We start from the raw sequence: 17,788 nt of genomic DNA, 5'->3' as shown, positions 1-17,788 counted from the left end.
ATTTTATTCACTGATTACTAGAAGTGTGTCATCTCTATTTTACACTACAGTCTGATCATGGCCCAAGGGCACCAAATAACCTCAAACCAGGTATCTTACTTTGCTGTCTAAAATACGTACTGCCTGTAATATCATCATATATCAATATTACTGATAAGCAATATTTATATATTGAACACTGACTATGAAATCACACAGTGGATAAGAGCCCATGTCATTAAAGGGACAAATATCAACAATGGCGCAGAAATCATCCTCTGAAGCAATGCATTGTGCCTCAATTTGTGCCTAGATCTCCATCAAAGAACAAGATTTGAGAAGCAGGAGACAGTGTTTGTGATGGAGCAGAAAGACGGTGTTTGTGGAGGAGCAGGAAGAGAGTGTTTGTGGATAAGCAGGAAGATAGTGTTTGTGATGGAGCAGAAAGACGGTGTTTGTGGAGGAGCAGGAAGACGGTGTTTGTGGAGGAGCAGGAAGACGGTGTTTGTGGAGGAGCAGGAAGACGGTGTTTGTGATGAAGCAGAAAGACGGTGTTTGTGGAAGAGCAGGAAGACTGTGTTTGTGGAGGAGCAGGAAGACGTGTTTGTGGAGGAGCAGGAAGACCGTGTTTTTTGGAGGAGCCGGAAGACGGTGTTTGTGTAGGAGCAGGAAGATGGTACTTGTGGCGGAGCAGGAAGACGGTCTTTGTGGAGGAGCAGGAAGACAGTGTTTGTGGAGGAGCAGGAAGACGGTGTTTGTAGAGGAGCAGGAAGACGGTGTTTGTGGAGGAGCAGGAAGACGGTGTTTGTGGAGCATCAGGAAGACGGTGTTTGTGGAGGATTATTATTATTATTATTATTATTATTATTATTATCATTTATTTGTTAGGTGCCACAAGGTTTCCGCAGCGCCGCACATAGTACAAACAGTAGACTATACAGGGTATAACAGTACAGAACAATAAACAAAAGTACCAATACTTCAGAAACTCCAGGCAGGCAGATGCAACAGACACAGAGCAGAAGAACGGGTAAGGAGACAGGAGGGAAGAGGGCCCTGCTCAAGCGAGCTTACATCCTAAGGGAGGGTTAAACAGACCAGGCACAAGAGGAGCCAGTTGAGGGAATGGGAGAGAGGGGAGAATGAGTGGAGGAGATGGGGGTTAAGTGGATGGTTGGTAGGCTTTGAGAAAGAGGTGAGTTTTGAGTGCACGTTTGAAGGAGCACAGAGTAGGAGAGAGGCGGATGGAGCAAGGGAGGTCATTCCAGTGAAGGGGGGCTGCACGGGAAAAGTCCTGGATTCTGGAATGGGAAGAGGTGATCAGAGTGGAGGAGAGGTGACGGTCTTTGGCCGAGCGCAGAGAGCAGGTGGGAGTGTGAATGGAGAGAAGGTTAGAGACATAAGGGGCAGTAGAGTGGGAGAGAGCCTTGTAAGTGGTGGTAAGGAGTTTGAAAAGAATTCTGTAGGGGAAGGGGAGCCAGTGTAGGGCAAGGCAGAGAGGGGAGGCAGAGGAGAAGCGACGTGAGAGGTAGATGAGTGTCACGGGCACTAGGAGTCTTTACCCAGGGATCACCAGATGATAGGCTTACCAGAGCAGTATAGGTGGTAATATGGTACTCTGGTAGCAGGGTGATCACGGAACAGGAAATAGCCGATGATGAGATGCTCAGGAAAGTCTATGACTAGCAGCACTGGCAATATGGAGGTAGTAATACACGAGGAACTGTATGGACAAAGGACACGTGAAGGTAGTCAGTGGTCTGCGGTAGCAAGTTGTACCACTGCTATAGTGAGGAGGAATGTCCAACAGAAACGAGGAGGTGATGAGAGTCAGCGGTCTGCGGATAGCAAGTTGTACCGCTGTCTGAGTGAAGGAATGGAATCCAAATGGAGGTATCCGGGGAGTCAGTGGTCTGCGTTAGCAAGTTGTACCACTGCTATGTGAGAGGATACTGGAACAGGTGAAACTGTAAACAGGAGTCAGTGGTCTGACATCAGCAAGTTGTACCACTGAATATATATGTGAGGAGGTGCACGGGGGAAGACTGCAACACAGGATATACACAGGCACCTTATACACGATCCACAGTAATATGCACAATATGGATATACATATATATAAATGACTGATCAGGTCTGCAATCTAGAAAGTCTCTTGAAGTAGTCCAGCACAATGATAACACAGTCAATGATGGCAATAGACTCAGCGGATAGCAGACTCCAGAGAGAACCAAACACAGTCCAGCAAGATATGCAATACACAGCACAGTCAATGAGAAGTATGCATACCGTGGTTCAGCAGTAGCAGTCAGATGGGATTGCAGCGGTACCTGAGCGGCTGGAGGCCGACTGGATAGGAAGTCCCTGGATAGGTGAAGCAGCGGTCTAGCAGGTGCAGCGCACAGGTGAGTAGACCGACAGGGACACGAATCCACAGGAGTCAGCAACACGTGGAACTGGACTCATAGGAAACCCAGGAGAATGGAGATGATCCAGCAGAGGGTAGTAGAAGAGATACAAATCCAATGCTGACAGGAGGGTAGAGGCCAGTGGAACACGTGAAGGCGTGGAGAGTGGATCAGCAGGAGATGGACGATAGCGCTGACCACAGCGGCAGGACTCAGCGGCACACGGAGGTAACCAGTAGCAACCACAGGAACCAACAGCGATGGGAAACAGGAGTGCAGCGCAGGGCAGGAACTGTAGATCACGAAGTGTAGCAGATGGTAATGAAAAGCGGCAGTCTCGAGGAAGTCACAGCAAAGATGAGATGAGAGTGTAGTGCACGGAGGCAGCGGATAGTAATCAGCTGGCAGTCACGATGTTGAACACAGGCGAGTTGTAAGCAGGAGACTGTAGTGCACAGAGGCAGCGGATAGCAGTCAGCTGGCAGTCACGATGTTGAACACAGGCGAGTTGTAAGCAGGAGACTGTAGTGCACAGAGGCAGCGGATAGCAGTCAGCTGGCAGTCACGATGTTGAACACAGGCGAATTGCAAGCAGGAGACTGTAGTGCACAGAGGCAGCGGATAGTAATCAGCAAACAGACTTGATGAGAAGCAGGTGAGTGAGGTAAAAGCTGGAGTGCACGGTGGCAGCGGATAGCAATGAGCAAACAGTCACATTGATATAAAATAACGTTGAAGTGGTGTAGAAGACTGTAGTGCACGGAGGCAGCGGATAGGAATCAGCAAACAGTCATGATGATAAAGTTGATGGTAGAAGTGGTATGGAACCACAGTAGTAGAAGTGGTTTTGGAAACCACAGGAATCAGCAGCACTGAATACACAAGTAATACAGGAACACCTTCAGAGACTCATGAGGAATGAGACTCCAAGATCAGGCAACGTGGTAGTGACCACAGGTGCTTAATATAGGGAGGTTGCCTGATCTGCCAATTAAGTTAAAGGGGTATACACTGAAGTATAGAAAAGGGCTGCGCATGCGCAGACCCTCAGGATGGTGGACGGCCACGGTTCCTAAATGTCCGGGAAGAGGCACTCACGGTCCGGTGAGTGACAGTACCCCCCCTTTTAAAGGTGGGCACAGAACGCCTGGAACCGGGCTTGTCCGGATTTTTGGAGTAAAACTTCTTCAAAAGGGCAGGAGCATTAAGATCTTCAGCTTTGATCCAAGAGCGCTCCTCAGGACCAAAGCCCTTCCAATGAACGAGGAAGTGGAGGACTCCTCGCGAAATTTTTGCATCTAGTACCTCGGTAATCTCAAAATCCTCCTCCTGATGGACTTGAACTGGCTGCGGAGCTGAGGGAGGAGTTGAAAAACGGTTGATAATAAGAGGTTTGAGCAAAGATACATGGAAGGCATTAGAAATCCGAAGACTCTTAGGAAGAAGGAGTTTCACACAAACTGGATTGATAACTTGAATGATCCTATATGGACCAATAAAACGAGGGGCGAATTTCATGGATGGAACCTTCAAACGAATATTTTTTGTGGATAACCAGACACGATCTCCAATTTTTAGTGGTGGAATAGCCCGCCTCTTCTTATCAGCGAAAGATTTATATTTGACAGATGTCTTCTTCAAACAGGTTCTAACCTGAGACCAGATATTTTTAAAGGTCTGACAAACAGTCTCTACCGCAGGAACTTGGGTGGGCGGGAGGGCAGGAAATTCCGGAAAAGACGGATGGTGACCGTAGACCACAAAGAATGGAGTTTTGGATGATGACTCATGGTACATGTTGTTATGGGCGAACTCAGCCCAAGGGAGTAACTCTACCCAGTTGTCTTGATTGGCTGATGAAAATATCCTTATAAAAGTCTCAAGATCTTGATTGACACGTTCGGTTTGTCCATTGGATTGTGGATGGTAAGAAGATGAGAGTGCTAATCGTATGCCCAAGGTTTTACAAAGGGCTCGCCAGAATCTGGACACGAATTGTACTCCTCTATCAGACACAATCTCAGATGGACATCCATGGATACGGAAGATCTCTTTAATGAAATGTTCAGCCAGGATAGACGAGGAAGGCAAACCAGACAGAGGGATGAAATGAGCCATCTTCGAAAATCTGTCCACTACGACCCAAATAGTGTTATGGTTCTTACTAGGTGGTAAGTCAGTAACGAAATCCATACTAATATGGGTCCATGGTTTGGACGGAATGGGTAGTGGTCGCAGCAACCCTGCTGGGGTTCTGCGGGAGGATTTGAATTGCGAACATAATTCACAGGAAGCAATGAACTCTTTGACGTCTCTCCTCATTGAAGGCCACCAGTAACTTCGAGAGAGGATCTCAAAAGTCTTGTGTTCACCGGCGTGTCCAGAAAAACGAGAGGCATGGAACCACGAAAGGATTTTCCTCCTTAGAGTAGGAGGCACGAGGGTCTTCCCAAATGGTAGCGTTTTGGTGGATGAAGCAGCCAGTGAGATACATTTGGGGTCTAGAATGGTATGGTTGGAAACCTCTTCTATATCAGAGGACGTAGCAAAGGCTCTAGATAAGGCATCAGCTTTTTTGTTCTTGGCAGCTGGTTTGAAGGTAATTATTAATTCAAAACGGGAAAAGAAAAGAGACCATCTTGCTTGACGAGGGTTCAAGCATTGGGCAGACTGGAGATATGACAAGTTCTTATGATCCGTGAAGATCGTCACCGGATGGCGAGCTCCCTCCAACAAGTATCTCCATTCCTCTAATGCGGCTTTGATAGCCAGTAATTCCTTGTCTCCGATGGTATAATTCTTCTCTGCGGGTAGGAGACCCCGAGAATAGAAGGCACAAGGGTGGAATTTTTGCTGTTCCGAGCGTTGGGAGAGAATAGCTCCTAAGCCCACATTAGAGGCATCTACTTCTAGGAAAAAAGGGAGTGTCACATCAGGCTGACGAAGGATTGGAGCCGAAGAGAAGGACTCTTTTAATGTTTGAAAGGCTTGAATAGCCTCAGTAGACCATTGCTTAGGATTAGCCCCTTTACGAGTCAGGGCCACAATAGGAGATGCAATGGAAGAAAAGTCTTGAATGAAGCGTCTATAGTAATTGGCAAAACCTAAAAAACGCTGGATGGCACGAAGAGTAGTTGGCTGGGGCCAATGTAGTACAGCATTTACTTTGTCAGGATCCATCTTCAGACCAACTCCGGAAACAATATACCCCAAGAATGGAATCTGGGGTAATTCGAATGAACATTTTTCTAATTTACAGAACAATGAATTTTTCCGTAGCCTGGAGAGGACTTCTGCCACATGTTGGTGGTGAGAAGGCAGGTCCTGTGAAAAAATCAATATGTCGTCCAGGTAGACGACGACACATACATATAATAAGTCCCGAAAAATCTCATTGATGAAGCCCTGAAAAACAGCGGGGGCATTACATAGCCCGAAAGGCATTACCAGATATTCGTAATGCCCGTCTCTGGTGTTAAACGCCGTCTTCCATTCGTCACCGGAACGGATTCTGATTAAATTGTAAGCACCACGAAGATCCAACTTAGTAAAAATACGGGCTCCCTTAATGCGGTCAAATAGCTCAGTGATCAACGGAATGGGATACCGGTTCTTGATAGTAATGGCATTGAGTCCACGAAAATCTATACAAGGGCGTAATGATCCATCCTTCTTTTTGACAAAGAAGAACCCAGCTCCAGCGGGCGAGGTGGAAGGTCGAATGAACCCACGCTGGAGGTTCTCCCGTATATATTCAGATGTAGCTTGAGTTTCAGGTAACGAGAGTGGATAGACCCGGCCTCTGGGAGGAGTCTTGCCAGGAAGAAGATCAATCGGACAATCCCAAGAACGATGAGGAGGAAGACGTTCAGACTGAGCTTTATCAAAAACATCGGTAAATGAAGCATATTGAGGAGGGAGTCCCGGTGAAATAGCTGAAATGGAAGCTTGCTGTACCTTGAGAGGAATGACTTGGGAAAGGCAATGATGGTGACATTCAGGCCCCCAAGACGTGACTTGAGGGGTGCGCCAGTCAATCTGGGGAGAGTGACACTGAAGCCATGGAAGGCCTAGGACAATCGGACTTGTCGTAACAGGAAGAATTAAAAACGATATCTCTTCATGATGCAGAGCACCAATCTGAAGGGTTACTGGAGACGTACTCTGGGTGATGAGACCGTTGATGAGACGTGATCCATCGATAGCCGTCACAGTAATGGGAGTTTTTAAGGTAATCATTGGTAGAGACCATTGATTAACTAACGATTTGGAAATAAAATTTCCTGCTGCTCCGGAATCAATCAATGCCTGTGACTCAAAGGTCTTGGTAGCAAAGGAAATAGTCACATCAAAAGCGCAGACTTTAGATTTCATAGACGATGGAGAGGACTCCAGGGACCCTAACTTCACCTCTCCAGAACTAGTTAGGGCCTGGCATTTCCCGATCTCTTAGGGCAGGAGCTGAGGACATGAGTGGAATCAGCACAATAGATACAGAGTCTATTCTTGACTCTTCGTTTCCTCTCCTCAGAAGATAACTTGGAACGTCCAATCTCCATGGGAATCACAGCGGGTGACACTGGACGAAATTGAGGGTTAGAGCGAAAAGGTGCTTTAGCAGAAGTCGTTTTCTCAGCCTCTCTTTCACGAAATCTCATATCAACACGATGGCAAAGAGAGATCAAATCTTCAAGTGACGAAGGAAGCTCTTGGGTAGTCAGTGCATCTTTAATTTTATCGGAAAGCCCCTGCCAGAAGGCGGCAACTAGGGCTTCAGTGTTCCACTGAAGTTCAGAGGCTAAGATCCTAAATTGAATGACGTACTGGCCTACAGTATGAGATCCTTGTCGCAGACGGAGGATGCTGGAAGCAGCGGAGGTCACACGACCTGGTTCATCGAACACACTTCGGAATGTGGAAATGAATTTGGCACTATCTTGTAGAATTGGATCGTTTCTTTCCCACAGGGGGGAGGCCCAAGCCAGGGCTTGACCCGAAAACAATGAGATAAGATAGGCCACTCTGGAACGATGGGTAGAAAAATTTTGAGGTTGGAGTTCAAAATGGACTGAACATTGGTTAAGGAAACCTCTACAAGTTTTGGGGTCCCCGTCATATTTTGACGGAGTAGGCAGGTGAAGCGTAGGAGCTGTAGACACCTGGGATGGCAATGGGGAAAAGGAGGAAAGCACAGGAGCTTCAATATTAGCTGTAACAGTCTGTCCAGATGTTCCTTGGGAGGTTAATGATTGGTAACATTGAAGTAACAGCTGTTGGCGAGCATCCTGTTGCTCCACACGGCTGACCAGATGCTGCAGCATCTCTTTAGCAGTAGGTTCCGTATCTGGGTCTGTCATGGCCTGATCTTACTGTCACGGGCACTAGGAGTCTTTACCCAGGGATCACCAGATGATAGGCTTACCAGAGCAGTATAGGTGGTAATATGGTACTCTGGTAGCAGGGTGATCACGGAACAGGAAATAGCCGATGATGAGATGCTCAGGAAAGTCTATGACTAGCAGCACTGGCAATATGGAGGTAGTAATACACGAGGAACTGTATGGACAAAGGACACGTGAAGGTAGTCAGTGGTCTGCGGTAGCAAGTTGTACCACTGCTATAGTGAGGAGGAATGTCCAACAGAAACGAGGAGGTGATGAGAGTCAGCGGTCTGCGGATAGCAAGTTGTACCGCTGTCTGAGTGAAGGAATGGAATCCAAATGGAGGTATCCGGGGAGTCAGTGGTCTGCGTTAGCAAGTTGTACCACTGCTATGTGAGAGGATACTGGAACAGGTGAAACTGTAAACAGGAGTCAGTGGTCTGACATCAGCAAGTTGTACCACTGAATATATATGTGAGGAGGTGCACGGGGGAAGACTGCAACACAGGATATACACAGGCACCTTATACACGATCCACAGTAATATGCACAATATGGATATACATATATATAAATGACTGATCAGGTCTGCAATCTAGAAAGTCTCTTGAAGTAGTCCAGCACAATGATAACACAGTCAATGATGGCAATAGACTCAGCGGATAGCAGACTCCAGAGAGAACCAAACACAGTCCAGCAAGATATGCAATACACAGCACAGTCAATGAGAAGTATGCATACCGTGGTTCAGCAGTAGCAGTCAGATGGGATTGCAGCGGTACCTGAGCGGCTGGAGGCCGACTGGATAGGAAGTCCCTGGATAGGTGAAGCAGCGGTCTAGCAGGTGCAGCGCACAGGTGAGTAGACCGACAGGGACACGAATCCACAGGAGTCAGCAACACGTGGAACTGGACTCATAGGAAACCCAGGAGAATGGAGATGATCCAGCAGAGGGTAGTAGAAGAGATACAAATCCAATGCTGACAGGAGGGTAGAAGCCAGTGGAACACGTGAAGGCGTGGAGAGTGGATCAGCAGGAGATGGACGATAGCGCTGACCACAGCGGCAGGACTCAGCGGCACACGGAGGTAACCAGTAGCAACCACAGGAACCAACAGCGATGGGAAACAGGAGTGCAGCGCAGGGCAGGAACTGTAGATCACGAAGTGTAGCAGATGGTAATGAAAAGCGGCAGTCTCGAGGAAGTCACAGCAAAGATGAGATGAGAGTGTAGTGCACGGAGGCAGCGGATAGTAATCAGCTGGCAGTCACGATGTTGAACACAGGCGAGTTGTAAGCAGGAGACTGTAGTGCACAGAGGCAGCGGATAGCAGTCAGCTGGCAGTCACGATGTTGAACACAGGCGAGTTGTAAGCAGGAGACTGTAGTGCACAGAGGCAGCGGATAGCAGTCAGCTGGCAGTCACGATGTTGAACACAGGCGAATTGCAAGCAGGAGACTGTAGTGCACAGAGGCAGCGGATAGTAATCAGCAAACAGACTTGATGAGAAGCAGGTGAGTGAGGTAAAAGCTGGAGTGCACGGTGGCAGCGGATAGCAATGAGCAAACAGTCACATTGATATAAAATAACGTTGAAGTGGTGTAGAAGACTGTAGTGCACGGAGGCAGCGGATAGGAATCAGCAAACAGTCATGATGATAAAGTTGATGGTAGAAGTGGTATGGAACCACAGTAGTAGAAGTGGTTTTGGAAACCACAGGAATCAGCAGCACTGAATACACAAGTAATACAGGAACACCTTCAGAGACTCATGAGGAATGAGACTCCAAGATCAGGCAACGTGGTAGTGACCACAGGTGCTTAATATAGGGAGGTTGCCTGATCTGCCAATTAAGTTAAAGGGGTATACACTGAAGTATAGAAAAGGGCTGCGCATGCGCAGACCCTCAGGATGGTGGACGGCCACGGTTCCTAAATGTCCGGGAAGAGGCACTCACGGTCCGGTGAGTGACAATGAGTCTTGCGGCCGCATTGAGTATAGAGTGGAGGGGGGAGAGACGGGAGAGAGGATCAGGAAGACGGTGTTTGTGGAGGAGCAGGAAGACAGTGTTTGTGAAGGGGCAGGAAGACAGTGTTTGTGGAGGAGCAGGAAGACGGTGTTTGTGATGAAGCAGAAAGACGGTGTTTGTGGAAGAGCAGGAAGACTGTGTTTGTGGAGGAGCAGGAAGACGTGTTTGTGGAGGAGCAGGAAGACGGTGTTTGTGGAGGAGCAGGAAGACGGTGTTTGTGTAGGAGCAGGAAGATGGTATTTGTGGAGGAGCAGGAAGACAGTCTTTGTGGAGGAGCAGGAAGACGGTCTTTGTGGAGGAGCAGGAAGACGGTCTTTGTGGAGGAGCAGGAAGACGGTGTTTGTGGAGGAGCAGGAAGACGGTGTTTGTGGAGGAGCAGGAAGACGGTGTTTGTGGAGGATCAGGAAGACGGTGTTTGTGGAGGATCAGGAAGACGGTGTTTGTGGAGGATCAGGAAGACGGTGTTTGTGGAGGATCAGGAAGACGGTGTTTGTGGGGGATCAGGAAGACGGTGTTTGCGGTGGAACAGGAAGACGGTGTTTGCGGTGGAACAGGAAGATGGTGTTTGTGGTGGAATAGGAAGACGGTGTTTGTGTGGGAGCAGGAAGACGATGTTTGCTGGGGAACAGGAAGATGGTGTTTGTGGAGGAGCAGGAAGACGGTGTTTGTGGAGGAGCAGGAAGACATTGTTTGCAGAGGAGCAGGAAGACGGTGTTTGTGTAGGAGCAGGAAGACGATGTTTGCTGTGGAACAGGAAGATGATGTTTGTGGAGGAGCAGGAAGACGGTGTTTGCTGGGGAACAGGAAGATGGTGTTTGTGGAGGAGCAGGAAGACGGTGTTTGTGGAGGAGCAGGAAGACATTGTTTGCAGAGGAGCAGGAAGATGGTGTTTGTGGAGGAGCAGGAAGACGGTGTTTGTGGAGGAGCAGGAAGACATTGTTTGCAGAGGAGCAGGAAGACGGTGTTTGTGGAGGAGCAGGAAGACGGTGAGGGACAATCTCTGCCAGCTCTGAGCTGCCAGAGATTGGCCCTCATCCTATGCTGCTAATGGGATGCATTTTGCTCCACTTAGTTGCACCTCGGCAGAGAAGCTCATTTCTCTGCATAAAGCAGACAAAAGTAGTAATGGCTCTCCCAGAATCGCTGTCATGATGCATTTATACCATTAATGAGGCCAAAGTGAGCAGTATTTGAGAAGAATAATTAGAGAGTGCCTTTATTACATGTGAATCTTCTCCATCAACATTCAGCATAAACTCACACACTAGGTCTAAAGGATGAGACCAGACAGACCCCGCTCTGAGCTGGTGCAATGTTAAAGTCCTTTTTGTAGAGTGGTAATGGTTGTGCGCCCGTCCATGCACCAAGGAGAGTCTCTACAAGTACGCCCTCTCCACCACCTTATCACACACCTCACCCTGCAGCAGGAAATCTCAGTCTTGCATTTCTCCGAAGAGCGAGGCTCTGTACGGCCTCTACCCTGTGTCTTACGATCCTTCTTGCCAATCCCACTGATTGGACTGGTCTAGAAAAATACACATAAAACAATGATTACAGCACGTTATTCTCAGCAGCCGGGTGACCGCTGTCCGTGGTGCTGAATTAAACTCTCTACATCACCTGCTCTCTGCAAAGGTCAATCCTTCAGAATGTGTCGCTGTCAGTGTAGGTGGTGGTCACCTAATGCTGTATCACTTATACTGTCCTGTACTGAGATCTTGCAGTGACTGCAGCGTTTTATTATTCCTACATTTCATTTTTTATTACCAGGCATACAATGAACTGCAGGCAGGCGTGTTCCCTAATTGTGCACCTTATGTCACTCCACTGGGAGACATCCAGTTTTGCACTCAGTGTCCTGGCGTAAGATATTCAGTATACATCAGTGAGATTATATAATGGGGACTAGTTCAGTTCTGCTCTGGTAACAATGTACCTCATTCTGGTGATGTAACGATGGACTGTGATCAGTCGGCAGCAGGATCTGGTCTGTGGGAGATAACATTATTCCTGGTTAGTAGACTACACCCCGCTGGTCACTAAACACACGCGATGAGAGGACATTGCGACACTTCCAAATGACGTCAGTTGCGTGCGCGACTTTGTTTTCTTGTCTTTTTAAAGCGGCAACACACAGACTCTGGTAATATTAATTTTATTCCTAACCCTAACTCCTAACCTCTAACCGTAACCCCTAACCCTAACCCCTAACGTAAAGGTAATACCTGGGTCCATGCGTTTCCGCTTTAAAAGCCCAAATTTTCAAGTGACGCACGCAACTTACGTCATTTGGAAGTGTTGCGATGTCCTCTCATCGGATTTCCTCTGTGTCTCTTTACTGGTAAGTAGTTTTTTTTTCTATGTCGCTCTGTTCATTATCAGAATAATTATGTAGGAGTAAACAGTGTCAGTGTTTACAGCACCGATAACTCGATTACCACCGCTAGTAAAGTGGGATGGGAGCGTCCATGATGTGATCTGCGGTGAACTTCATCATTTTGAACCCTGCCCCGCTGTAAAATGATGTTTTTGCGTGCATTGCGGGGCCAAAAATGACGTGATACGACCCCTCCTTCTTCCCACCCCAACTCTCCTTTGGGAGAACATTGAAATGTTGGTGAGTATGATCTACTAACAAGACGGGGAAATTAACAAATCTGTAAAAATACTAAACCGAATCCATAAATAATGCAAAATAGTCACAATAACAAAACATTGCAGACATGGAATTTCACTGGAAAATGAATATACTGCCATAAGCTATAATCTCCAGTAAATGTTATATATAGAGCTGGTTAGCGATGTTATTCATTAGAATCGGCTACTTGTGGATTGTCCCCAGTGTTAGAGATCAACGTTACTCCTAATGTAAGAAGTGAAATAGTACAACCCGTAATCTAACAGATGTAAATAACCTGTGGCTTTCTGCTGGCCCATGAGGCTTGCTGGAACTTGTAGTGCTACAACAGCTGGAAATCCACAGGTTATTGAAGCTTGATATATATTATATAATTTGATGCCCCCCCCCCCCTCTTTCTGCGATATAACCGTAATGCAGAGTATTTATATTTACGTCAATGTTTATAGTCAGTATCTTTGCTGTAAACAGCAGGACATAGAGCCCAGCGATCTCGTTATTACCAGTCCCTGGCTCTGTGCAGGCCATCTACTCCGACAGCAATTACTAAAGAGACATCAAAGCTCTTTACACAGCACGTCTGGGAATCCGGCTGCTCCCGGTCTCCACCGGGGATTTGCAGGAAGGAAAAAATGTCATTTCTGATCTCAGAATTGGCCAAATGGGCGATGTTTGTATAGATTCTGGCAGACGGGGGACTAGAGACAACCCCAGCAGTAAATACATCAGAATCCTTCCTAAATAATTATCAAAGATGCAATTACTGAGATAAGACTGCGCTGGGCTCTTCGTGGATGTGTTTTCACGGACGTTGAAGAATAATGAATCATGTTAAAATAAAAGGAGAAGAAAGTATAATATGATAATAACGATATTTAAAGTAAATCTGACATCTCCACTTACATCCTCATTAGTGTTTTTTAAATAGGAAAGGATTTTATTTATCTAACTGACGGCGAGTTAAGAAGAAGGTTTGGAATGATTTCTTCCTATAAATAGAACATAGTACTTGTCGCCTCCCCCATCTTTTATCTATACAGAGGGGGGGGGGGGGAAGCAATGAGACTGATGAAATGTGACCTAACTAAAGTTGTAGAAACGCCTCTAGCTCAGAGTATACACCCCAGAAGCTGTGGTGGAGACCTGCCATGAACCTACCTCCAAACATCCCACTTGCTGCCCCATAACGTTGCGGTTTTCTAATTTCCCTTTCACCTCATTTCTCCAGTCTGCCCCTGTCTAGTAACCAGCAGCAAAGTAACGTTACTTGAGGAACCCATTGATGGCATTGTATTTACTGTATTCAGTAGTTGTAAAAAATGTCATCATTTATTTTATTTGTTGCCGTACCTACTCGACTACTCCCATTAGACTTTTATATACTCCAATCAGGGGCAAACGCAGGATTTGTAGAGGGGGGTTTCCACACCATGCAGCCAGTGGGCGTGACCAGCATGCATGGGGGCGTGGCTATAATATTAGACAGTGCTTGGCTGCTCTCCAACTCTTCCTATCCCTATAATATATATGGGCAATGCTGCGTGTACTACTGTTAGGTGCACACAGCTCTCCCTTTTCAAGCAGAGCCGTGTGCAGCGGGGGCAGGTCCAGCCACCTCAATTAAACATTGCCCCAGGCTTGGAGGGGGGTTTCCAGACACTAGGAAACCCCCCCCCCCCTCCCCTCGATTTTGTCTATGCCAGTGGGGGTGACATGTTTAAAACACTACTAATATTTACATTGTATAGTTTACATTTTATATTTTATTACATAATATTATTTTAGTTGTTTCCTATATCTGGCACAATTATCAAGTACTGGTAGCTTTTTTTTCCTCTTATTTGGTGTGATTGAAAACATGGACTCCACTGACCTGGAAACAGTTACAATCAATGCTGACACTCGGGTTACAGCACCTGGAAATGACCAACGTATTAGAGAGAGTTTTCTCTTTATAGGGACAGTTCCACTATATCCAAAGCACCATCAGCCTACTTTGTTTTATGGGGTGTTGCATTACATAATTCCCTGTATGGCATAATATAAAGGTAACATGTAATCTCTGAGGGGTCATAGAAGTGAAGATTACTCAGAGGTGTTTATTGAGACAGCGCCATTAATCCCATGAATATGTTTCTCCCCAGGAACCTGCTTCTCCCGGACGGGGTACCCCCCGAGCGCCAGTGGGCCCGATTCTACGTCAAGATCTTCCGTGCTGAGGGTCTTCCCAGGATGAACACTAGTATTATGGCCAATGTGAAGAAAGCTCTTATAGGGGAAAACAAAGATTTAGTGGATCCCTATGTCCAAGTGTCCTTTGCTGGGCAGAAGGTAAAGAAAACAACTGAGTTACTATTAAATAAAGTGATTGATTCAGAGCACCTTAAACAGGATCTGTTAGGAAGCTTGAGGTTTAGCTTATTGTAAGTGAGTATCTTTGTATCTTTTCTTGTACACTGTCTATGAAAAATAAAAAATGGGTCAACTGGTAAGTGCAGGGTGGGGTGGAGCCTCAAATTGCGCCATTTTGACTCCGCCTACTGTAGTGCAATGCTGCAATCACATAATTGCCCTGAGGGGGCAGGGCCAAAATCATCTGATTCGTGGTCAATCACGTCATCAAAGCCTTCATCACTGGGAAGCACTAGGGATCCAGGAAAAAAGGTCTTTTCTCCCAAGGGGCTAGATAAACTACCCGAAATTCCAGAGTAGGCAAGTATGATATTTAATACATGAATATTTTAATCCGAAAACAGAGGGTAAAATGACATTCAATAACCAACATTAAATAGGCAATGAATGCAATTCCTCAGGCTGTAGCTAACATATACCACAGTCCACGACCTATGAGATAGATCAATATCTTAATTGATCGTTCATAAAACTGAAAAGAGCATTACTTATTTTTGTACATTATCTTGACCATCCTTAACTTTATCTAACCTTCTGAAATCCTGAGGTGTTTGGCAGCTATGGCTGTGCATTGGAGTTTGGTTGCAGGTCTCTGGACATAGTCCATTCACTTTAAGGATTCTCAAGAAAGACTAAACTAGGTCACCACCATCTGACCGCTTCCATATATTTTGCAATGCAAAGTAAAGTAAATCAGAAGACAAGATGAGGTAGGGAAAGAGTAAAGTAATGTTAAAAAAAAAAGGATTTTAGTCCCTTGAAAACCGTCCCCACTTTGCACAACATTTTCTTAATGTCTGCTGCCCTCAGGGGTGCTGCTGCTGCTGGGGATGTGCACTAGACTTTGGTTGCAGGTACTTTGAAATATTCCACCTATTAGGAGGTTTCACAGGAAAGACTGTCTTGGGATGTGACCTCTGAGATAGCGCCAGAGACCTGCAACTGTCTCACCCAAACAAAACATCCGCCAGATCAGTGTGTGAGGGATTGGGGAGCCGAGCAAAGAGAATGGTGAAGGGGAATACAACATGAAAGAAGAAAAAATAACTCCACTTGTGGATTTCCAATAATAATCAATGAAATAATCAATACTTCTTGCATCATATTTAAGGTAAAGCTTTGTAATGAGTTTTCTTCCTCTTATTTGCAACCATAACATTAAGCATTTTCTGATAAGTTCTGTGCAGTTAGTCTCTAGGTTACATAGTTTTGTAGATCATTTAGTGCAGTTTCCCAGTTGTCAAGAACAGGATAAATGAGACAGAGTAGAAGCTTTAATATTCCCAGAAATATTCAAATACTGACAGAACCAATTATTTTCTCTCGGCGTAGCCTGCTGCTGATCGTTAGCGTCAGGAAGCAGCACAGAAGTATTAATGTCACAACCTACTGCAATCTCTAAATGAACCACTAAAGCAAATTTCACTAGAGCAAGACTACTCCTGCACTCTATTCCATCAATTAACTCTGGCAGAGGAAGCATTTTGGCAATTCATGAAATAGACTTGTATTCCTGTGAGGGATTAATGATAATGTTTTATGCTGTCAGATAACAACTAGCTAGAGTTAAATTTCTCCAAGTTTAAAGTGCTGGCATTCATTTTCAGATTATATGTGAGGCTCATGGATAATAAAGCAGGATTGCCATCTAGTGGACAAAAACAGTCATAACAATCTCACTGTCGTAACAAATTACCTCTGCATCTCTTAGATGTGCAGTTGTGCTGCGTTTTTCTATAAGTGGTACACATATTATTATTATTATTATTATTATTATTATTATTTAATTTTAAGGTGCATTGTCTAAAGCTGGGTGCACACCTATGTAATCTTATTTCAGATGCGATTTCTTTAACGATTTCATCAAAGGATGAAAGTCTCGATGAGCATGCAGATTCCTGCGTTCACACCTACACAATTTACCGTCATCTCTGTGATCGTCATCTCTCATAACCATCTGCTGAAAAGATGGTGACTCTGCACACTCTACAGATATCTGCCTACACTACTGGTCATGAGTGCGTACACACTTCCACATTTGCCCGACATCGTTCTACCGTTGAACGTCGTGATTTTTAGGGAGTTTATAAAATCAAATCAACAGATGCGATGTGCTTTGGTACAATTAAACCTAATCGTGGAAGTGCTCACACTCCTGCAATATCTGACCAAACGGTCATTTATCGTGTGATCTGCACGACAATTGCATAAGTGTGTACCCAGCTTAAGCCTCTAGTTATATATTAACGTGCATACATTTACCACTTACTACTGATTCAGCAGTTGAACTCAGGGGCGTGTGGGAAGCAGTTCAGAGGCGCTGTGTATGCTTCACCTGGTCCTTGGTCTGTGTTGCAGGGTAAGACGTCGGTGCAGAAGAGCAGCTACGAGCCCTTTTGGAACGAGCAGATTATATTTACAGAGATGTTTCCTCCTCTGTGTAAGAGGATGAAGATCCAAATCAGGGACTCCGATAAGGTGAATGACGTAGCCATCGGCACCCACTTCATAGACCTGCGCAAGATCTCCAACGAAGGCGACAAAGGTTAGAGTGCTAGATGTCGGTGTCCAACAGCCGAATTATTAAAGTGGATCTGAAATGTACAATGTAGAGCACAGAGAGTAATGATGTCCATTCGTACAAGTGATACATGGATATGTAGTAGTATTATGAATTGGCTTCATGTGCACCATGCATCTAGTTATGGGAAGCGTAGATCTTGTGTCTCATACTTAGAGGGATAAGAGGTGCTGCTCTTCAGTAGGAGAGAGGCGATGTTAGCGGTGGAGACTCTGTATAATCGGGAGGCTGGTATTACTGGACGCTGCAGGGATTTTTCAACCCATCGATGGGCCTGAAAAATAGATCTGATTTTAACCAAAAAATGTTACGTGTACTAAGGCGTAAGTAATACGCAGTCTGTAGGAGAAGTCCCAAGG

General features: G+C 45.8%; 1 protein-coding gene across 15 annotated transcripts in view; it reads left to right on the top strand.

The window, feature by feature from the left end:
* Window positions 1-17,788, top strand: part of OTOF (otoferlin) — a 309,139-nt gene that overhangs the window by 224,952 nt on the left and 66,399 nt on the right. For all 15 annotated transcript variants that reach the window (XM_075201127.1, XM_075201124.1, XM_075201132.1 and 12 more), the window contains exons 13-14: window positions 14,581-14,767; window positions 17,207-17,393. In XM_075201127.1, coding sequence (XP_075057228.1) covers window positions 14,581-14,767; window positions 17,207-17,393 — 374 coding nt within the window. The remainder of the gene's footprint in view (window positions 1-14,580; window positions 14,768-17,206; window positions 17,394-17,788) is intronic.

Source organism: Mixophyes fleayi, chromosome 3, assembly GCF_038048845.1.
Source record: "Mixophyes fleayi isolate aMixFle1 chromosome 3, aMixFle1.hap1, whole genome shotgun sequence".
Taxonomy (NCBI): Eukaryota; Metazoa; Chordata; class Amphibia; order Anura; family Limnodynastidae; genus Mixophyes; species Mixophyes fleayi.
This window is presented reverse-complemented; position numbering and strand designations above follow the sequence as displayed.